Source organism: Macrosteles quadrilineatus, unplaced genomic scaffold (assembly GCF_028750875.1).
Source record: "Macrosteles quadrilineatus isolate MER2022 unplaced genomic scaffold, UCM_ALF_1.0 Scaffold_8__2_contigs__length_117827958, whole genome shotgun sequence".
In the NCBI taxonomy this organism is placed as follows: Eukaryota; Metazoa; Arthropoda; class Insecta; order Hemiptera; family Cicadellidae; genus Macrosteles; species Macrosteles quadrilineatus.
Window position 1 is genome coordinate 37,864,112 of NW_026542601.1, and position 8,853 is coordinate 37,872,964.

At 36.3% G+C, this 8,853-nt stretch overlaps 1 protein-coding gene across 1 annotated transcript; it reads right to left on the bottom strand.

Annotated features, from left to right (window-relative positions):
- Positions 1-446: 446 nt before the first annotated feature.
- LOC129001073 (cyclin-dependent kinase 4) lies at positions 447-8,612 on the bottom strand. The gene is made up of 2 exons (XM_054428237.1): positions 8,481-8,612; positions 447-3,920 (listed from the first exon to the last, which is right to left on the bottom strand). The coding sequence occupies exon 2, from the start codon at positions 3,880-3,882 to the stop codon at positions 2,911-2,913; it is 972 nt and encodes a 323-aa protein (XP_054284212.1). The 5' UTR covers positions 3,883-3,920; positions 8,481-8,612; the 3' UTR covers positions 447-2,910.
- Positions 8,613-8,853: the final 241 nt, after the last annotated feature.

Sequence of the window (8,853 nt, forward strand, 5' to 3'; positions counted from 1 at the left end):
ACTAACTGTGATCTTGTTTAGTAAAAATTGGCTACAGCTGGTCCATAAATGTCTACCTACTTTACTGACCAAAAGTCAATGTCGCAGATGGGAAGAGATCTCTTCTATCAATGTCTATCATGCCATTTACCAACTACCATTGGTATTTCATACCTTTAATGCCTAAACGAGTATTTTATGGACATCTTGTATCTCATAACACTCCCAACATATTAGATAAGACCTGAATGAATGTTCAATCAGTTTTGAAGCAAATGGTGTCGAAATCTAAAATTCAAAGCAAAAACAGAATATTGGCAAGTATTTTGAAGGAATGAGTCAACTTTATTGACATTTTATTTAACAGATCTTCATTTTGTTAGACAAATTAAGAATCTGTCAACACGAAATAGATGTTAAGTGAACAGTTTTTAAAATAATAGAGGAACTGACAGATTACACATAGATACATTTTAATAATTTATTAATTGTATAATGCTACTATAAATATCATAAATATCTAGAAAAATAAAGCACAGGTGCAAGTTTTAGTCAATGATTAAATTACTACTATATGCCAGCACATAAATAGTTATGTTATAAAAACACAAGAAATATAGAAACACAGTTTCATTAACAATAGAATTTCTCTAACAAATTGTTACCGATTCAGTTTTGTAGGCCACATCCGAAAAAAAAAACCAATGGTTAATATTGTTAAATAGTTAAACATAAATATTAACCTTACATGTGGCTTAGACATAGAGGTTTCTGAACAAAGATGTTAAAGCATTTTCCTACCACTAGGGGTTTGCAGCCAAAATACAAAGTTCAACGTAGGCCTTGAGAAAAGAGAAATTAGAAGACTCACAGGACTAAGTAAGTGCAAGAAAATCGATACTACAAAATCTACTATCTATCACAAATCCTAAATACTATTCTACAAAAAATATCCATAGACAAATCAAGTAACAAATAAGTATACAAGATTCAACATGTAATTCACAAAGTAATTTAAATAGAGGTAATAAATATATAGTTGTAACATTTTCACACACGTTTGACACACTAACATTTAATTATTGTACCTACACTCCAAACTGCAAAGAAACTTAATTTCAACCGTATGTACATTAGCTTATTAGGCCCAGACTGTGAAATTCCAAATCATCTAAATTAGGCTTTATAAACTGTTTTCAAACAATTCCAGCAGATTAAAGAAGAAAAAATTTGTTTCCAACTACTAAAATGTGAATAACTATTAATTTAGGATTGTTGATTTGTTTAATTTTGAAATAGGCTTTTACTTAATTAGTAATAATTTTCGACTAGCATTAAATTCCTACATTATACTAAAATTAGAACATCATACTGAATTATTGGGTAATATTAGATGTTATTATTGCCATACTAAACACCATTGTAAAGTCATCACAAACGCTCATTCGTTAAATAGGTTTTACACACTGTTTTATTTTCAATTTTGCATGTAAGAACAAGTGTGAACTGAGACTAAAAAACCAGGTGATAGTGTGTGGTATGAATCGGTACTTTGGTATTATCCACTTATTTTAGAGGGATTTTTTAAACGGAGACAAAAAATAACTACATGATTGGAAAGAAGATATTTTAATTGACTTACTGTCCAAATTTGACATGATTACCATTAGCGGCCTTCTCCCCCTCACAGAAGAGTTCTGCCTCACAGAAGGCAGCGATGTCAGCGAGAATTGAGTTGAAACGGAAGCCACCCTTATACAGCGTGCTGCAGCGGTTATGGTAGGTTGGGTTATCATAAATATGTTTGTAGGTCTTTCCTCGTTTTGTTCAAAAGAACGTCACTCATTATAGAGACAAAACTAACCTAGTGCACGGCAATAATTTACTCAGGGCACAGACCCAAATACAGAGTGTGACAGGTTATGCGCGCGGTCAACGACCTGACCTTGGCCTACTTGGAGGGGATTTGGCGGGAGAAAGTATGACTCATCTGGTATCGTTCGAATCATAACGAAACGAGGAAAGTCCTACAATCATGTTTGTGATAATCCAAACTAACATAACCGCCGCAGCGCACTGTATAAGGGTGGCCTCCGAATAATACCAAAGTACCTATGAATCTATGCAAAGTAAAGTTTAGGAGTAGCCTATTTTAAATTAGAAACTGTTAACAATTATTAAGTTTACCTAAATAAGACCAGCTTGAGCTCCATTATTTGTGATACCAACCGGTATCTAAAAATAAATATTACTGTAGGTACTAATACTTGAGTTTTTAAGATCAAAACTTTGCCAGCTTTCGTTATTTCATGCACATTTTCACATTTAAATATTACAATAAGGCACAGTATAAAATATTTGAAACATTATAAACTTTGGCAGCTAAAAATATTAGCCTATGATTGCATTGATGGAATGACACTTTGGAAGTCAATATAAGTAATATCAAAAATATTGTTGTGGACCCTACAATAAAGGCATATAGGCCTAATCTTTTACTCCATTATGTGGATAAGTAGTAGGGTACCGGTATTCACAAATCATGAGTTCCAACAATTCTAGAGATAATGGTTACTTAAATGAAGTTGAGTTTACACATGTTAGTATTATTAATTCCAGGTAATTTTCAACCGAGACTACATATATTAAACAAAAATTACAAAGTTATTGCTCTGGGTGATTAAGTGGCATTTTAATATGTATTTGGCAAGGATGGAAATTTAAACTGTGGAATAGTTAAATTTTCAAGTAAATGTAGGTAGCATAATAACCTGTAAAATTATCATTAACTGTTACAAAATTTAGTCCTCTCTGCTACAAAATACTAACGGACTTAAATTTGTGTGTTTATTCTTAAATAACCATTTTCTATGAATAAAGAAAATTGTAGAAGAAGTAAAAGTATATCCAGGTACTTACATGACATTCAGTCTACTTACTAACGTTCACTTCGTCATTCACACTCTGCATGAAAAAATCATGCTGCAACGCATTCATGGCACTGATACGTTGTTTGGGGCTGAAAACAATCATCCTTTCCAGCAGATCTTTACCCAACTCGGATATTTCTGGAAGTACTCGCTGCAGAGGCAACTTTTGGTGTTGTTCAAAACTGGAGTACATCAAAGATGAGTTTTCGGGCCACTCATTTTCAGGTGGGGTGCCGATGATTTTGAATATTTTATGCAGCTGGTCGCCTTCTGAAGTTCCGCAGAAGAATGGTGACCGCTTGTACAGCTCGCCCATGATGCAACCGCAGGACCAAATGTCTACTGATGAGGCGTACGGCAAAGCGAGGATGATTTCTGGCGATCGATACCACAATGTGACCACAACCGTCGTCAACCGCATTTCATAATCGTAAGTCTTGGCCAGACCAAAATCCGTCAGTTTCACCCTCCCATCATTAGAGACTAGTATATTTTGGGGTTTTAAATCACGATGGATCACTCGGTGGGAATGGAGGAAATCCACCCCAGAGAGGATCTGATACATCAAGTCACGGATTTTACTTTCACTAAATCCGGGTGGTGGGCATCTCTCGATGTACTTGGCGAGATCTTGGTCAATGTGTTCAAACACGAGAAACATTGCAAGTGATTTCTCCTTCTCCAGCATCTGTCCGTGACAGACGTCCAGCAGCCGGACGATGTGAGGATGTTCGTGTCCGTCCAACTGTTTGAGCATTGCGATCTCTCGCAGCGTTGAGATGGGAATGCCTTCATCAGTGCTGGGGATCACTATCCTCTTCAGAGCGACAGTGGCGCCGTTGTTTGTCAAGTCTCGACCCTTGTACACAAATCCATGGGAACCGTTTCCGATGAGTTTCGTCTGCTCGTAATTGTTCTGACGCAGGATCTCATCATCCTGGTCGAAACTGTTCTCGTACTTGGATCCAGGCATTGTGAGGTTGAGCCAATGGGGACTAACTTTCAGAAACCCTGAAAAAAAGTAAAAAAATTAATTCGTAAAATGAGTGTGAAAAGTATTTTATTTAAAAATAAGAACCATGTTTTATAAGGACACACCCACACCATGTTACGGTTGGCCGTTGGGACTGCCATGTTGGCGAGACCAAAGTGGCAAAGCCAACTGCTAGCCTCCTGTTTAAATTGGTCGCACAAGGTCTCAAGAGTCACTTAATAATAATTGAAAATAGTAAAAATATTTGCAAACAACTGTTTTGTGTGTTCCCAGACTTCAAAGTAGAGCACAATATGGAACAAGTGACTTAAGGGATAAATTTTTTGATGACATTGACAAACTGAATCTGCAATTACAGATCCCCACACCAAAGCTAGTTAGCATTTTATATTAAAGCATCTTGTTTTTTTTCTGTTTTTGTACTCTTTCATAAGACAGTCCCACAGAACAGAAAGATCTCGGTAGGCCTATAGATTAATTCATTTAAACAGTATCCTTCCACTCCATGATAGTATACGATGCTGTGCAAGACACAACTGAAGCTGCATTGAGCCAGTGGTTGGCACATCCACACCAGGGTTGCAACCCATCCCCATTCTGTGGGGACAGTCCAGACTTCGGTCCCTTGTGCCCGTGTTTATGCCTAACTATGTTAATCAGGGGGAGGGGGGGTTTGATTTTCCTCGCTCACATTGGCTTTCTTTACTAAGAAAAATAATCTAATTTCCAAGGGTCTAAGTTGTAGACGAGGAGAGGACTGTGGATCGATAATAAGTAACTTTTGTGTTCACAGACTGCAATACTTTAACCAATGGTTTAATTGTGCACTTTCTCTAGGAGCGACCATGCTCCTTTTGACACTTCTGTGATGATGTTGATGTCAACTGGATTAAGCAAAAGCTTTAAATCTGAGATGAACTGAGCATTATGTAAATAGTAGAGAGGTTAGAATAAAAATACCTGAATGCTTTAAGGAAATAGTTCGGGAACCAGCTACGCTGTAGATCAACATAGCTAGTATTTGTAATTTGATAATAGGAGATGATAATTCACTTGGTTTAGAGGGAGGCTGTGTGCAGGAACAGTTTTACTTAAGTCAGGGAACTATTGGGTCTGGACATCAGAAATCGGAAAGCAGTGTTATCATTGTCAGATTAGTGGCCGAGGAGGTGAATCTGGTGACACAGTCAGAAACAACACCTTCACTAATTAAAATACATGTTTTAGCCCCTGAGCTAATAACTAAAAATAGGTTTTACCTTAGTCAATGCAGCTGAAAAAGTGTAACTACGTTGGTTACGGCCGATTCCAATGCCATCGTCAGATAACGAAATATCGGCTGAATAGCATCATTGAAGTTAAAACACATAACATACACGAACAATACGAATAAAATTTAAACATTTCACAAAAACAATCAGGCCTGTCGTACTAACTGCAACGTGTGTGTAATGCCGTAACCAACGTAGTTACACCACTGGAGCTGCATTGACGAAGGTAAAGCCTATTTTTACCTCCACTAACTTAAGTTGTTCCTTGGGTAAAGAATCAAAATCATAAATATTTGTAATGCAATTTGAGACAAATCCTCTAGATAAATTGTGGATATTTATAGGCATGCACTGTGGATGCGATACTCCCTGGTGTGGATTAACGTCCGCATGAGTGAGTACTAAGACTATCCGCAGTACTATCCTGATAATTAGACCAATTCGTATATACCAAGGAAAAATGTGGTTCGGATTCCACTATAAACTGTAGGTTCCTTAGTTGCCATTAGCTGTAGGCCTATGGGCTATTAATTAACAGCTGAGTCTAAGGAATGTCGGCCTTAGTCACTAACAAGACTACAAGATCGCGCCACTCATCCAACACTCATCTCCATTCATACTTGGCTTAAAATACCTACTTTGTATGGTCGCCATTTCATTGAACAGTATTAGGCCTAACAGTATTAACAGTATTAACAGATGTTTTTCATTTTGTTGCCAAGAGCCCAATATTGCGGCAAATCAGAATATTTTGGTTTGGTTTAGAGGTGTTATCCTGGGATGATTTCATAGCCTTGTTGAACAGGTGAACGGGGCTTGCCTATTCCTACGGCGGACTTGGCGGTACGGGCGGAAACTATACAGGAGTTTAATTATTAGCCTACCCTTTGTTTTATTCCCAGGCTCCGAGCACTCTTTTGCTACAGACATCCTTTGCAATAAAATGAAGGAAAAAACCATCAAATAATGAACTAAGATAATGGTGAGTAACAGAATAGAAAGGTAATATTTTTAGGGTCTATAATATTTGTTCTTTCCACATTTTAAATCGAGTTATTATTAAGTGTTTGAAAACCCGGCAGAGGAGCTATGTGGTTCATGTAGGAACAAACAGGAAAACATGAGTTTGTTGTGTGAAGTCACAATGTAAGTCCCTTCTTTACTAAGTTTAGCTATAATTTGAAAATGTTGTTGTAAAAATATAGGCCTAAGTTCATAGGGTGCAACAAAATCAGATGTCTTTCCATACTCAACATGGATAAGTCCATTACATTAAAAACGTAACTTATGAGTGACAGTCTAGCCTTCTGCACTAGACCTAAAATAAAATTGGTATATACCTTTGTACGGTAACTAAATTATGAAGACCCCTTGTATAAACCAGTACTGGTAAGCCTACTTTACTTATCACTAAACTTACATAACTAGACAAACTTAGGCCCAAGATGATCAGAACACTGTACCAATTTCCGCATTCTTAAAGAGAGCTGTCAACTACTTCAGACGGAATCTAGCGACCGTTCAATCTACCGGAAGAGCAATAAACCCACAAAGTCACCCAACTGCTTCATAATTAGTTTAAAGACTAGTTTAATTAACAATCTGTGGGTAGCTTAGTCAAGCGTTTAAGCTAGAGTGCACGCCATCAAATCTGAATGTTGTTGGATCCATTCAAAGATTGCTTCAATGGTTTCAGATGCCATTTTGTCATTGGGTTATCAATTAATTATGCTATCCATCTAACTTAGAGGTGTGTGTTCATGTAGTGTATAGCCTACCTACACTGTACCATAATGTTATCATTGTTGCGATATACAGGGTGTTTCAGAATTTGAGTCGGATAACTTATTTTAGGGTATTATTCCTGGGTAATAAACATATATCATATTATTTTAATTGTCCGGTAGACCTTTGTTGCTCCCACAGCCGCCATTTTGTTTTTTTTTTCATTTATTTGTTTTCTACAAAAAGTGATAAAAGATACGAAATTGAAACTTTGCACAAACATTTATGACAACTAGACAAAGCTACAAAAAAGTTATGACAATTATTAAAATAAACAGAAGGATAAGTTAGAATAAAACCTATCACCGTTAATCATAAAGTAGAACGTATACTGTATTGCCATCTGAGGTAGACAGTGGAGCATGCGTATCAGTAATTTCTGAAAAGTGTTACAACGATAATTTCTCTGATCTCGAATTAATGCCCACTAATTTGGTTTTGAGCTCATATACAAACCAGCCAATAAAACCTGTAGGAAAACTTAACGTAAATGTAAAGCATGAAGCTGAGCATAAATAGTTAACATTGTATGTTGTGTCCAAAGGGACTAATCCTCTAAGCTTAATGGGAAGAGACTGGATTAGGGAACTAGAAATATTGATCCGAATCCCTAAAGAAAATAGTTTGAATACGGTTGAAAAGCTAGATCAAAACCAGTAATTGTCAGTTAACTATATAGTAAATTTCCATAGGTATTTACATTAGGTTGTTACAAGGGGGAGGCAGCTAGATTCGAGTTGAAGGAAAATGTAATTTCATAAGTTTTTCAAACCCGTCGATCCAAAAGTTTCCTTGCTCTCCAGTCCTCAAGATTCCAGCAAACCGTAAACCGTGTTGTCGGTCGGGTTTTGTTTCACTCCCAAATAGTGTTTTTATTTCAATTTGTGCACCCAGAAACGTTCCACTAGCGACGAGGTACGAAAACGACTCAAGCGTGAAAAGTTGAGAAGTGACAATCGAAGTACACCGTAGGAAGGTACGTGTGTTTACAGAACAATTCGGTCAATTTAACATCAAACTGTGCGTGTGAGTGTGAACTTAATGCCGCTTGATGAGAACTTTATTGATGACATTATGGTACTTTGTATACACAACAGTTAGCTAAGTATGTAGTAGGGCCTAAGAAATAATGAGCCAATGGCATGGAAACGCCAATAAAAAACTAGATGTACCTACTTAGTTGTTAACATGCTTTATATAATGTCTAGAGGGTTCGTTCTAATAATTTATAAGGTTTCATAATTTCATAAGGTTAGTGTAGGTAGCCTACTCTAACCTTATAAAAATTAGGAACCTAATGGGGCCACTGCTAAGTCTACTTTAGAGAAATGGTAGTAAAATTCAGCAATATAGCCTATGTAATTTTGATTAATTTAAAATCTGAGTTTTTGAGGCTTACATTTACCTCAACAGGTGGAAAAGGTTAGAATCATCTGTCAACAAAGAAAACTTTGTTCGCTCAGTTCGCTGTGATTATTAACTCATGTAGTATAATGAAAAAAAATGTTGTTATATTCTTACCGTTGACTTGTTATAAGTCAGTCTTCATGCTTGAACATTAATAATTAAAAATAATAATTAGAAATGTACCCCATGTGCATGTGCTCAACCTTATGTGAGGAACGAGAACTTGATTCTTCTATCTTCCTTGCTTCTTGCTTGATTGCGGAATTAGGGATTCTGATCAGTGTTCCCAGATTGGCCGTAGTCAAATATCGTACACGCGGTCCTAAATTATCGTATTTCACGAAAAATTATCGTACAATTTTAAATAACAATCGTAACTGGCTTGAGTATTGAAATACCTAATAGACTTATATATTTTTTTATTATAAATCTCAAAATCGCCATAAAACCATATTATTTTTAGTTTTGCACGTTGTAATCATAGTAG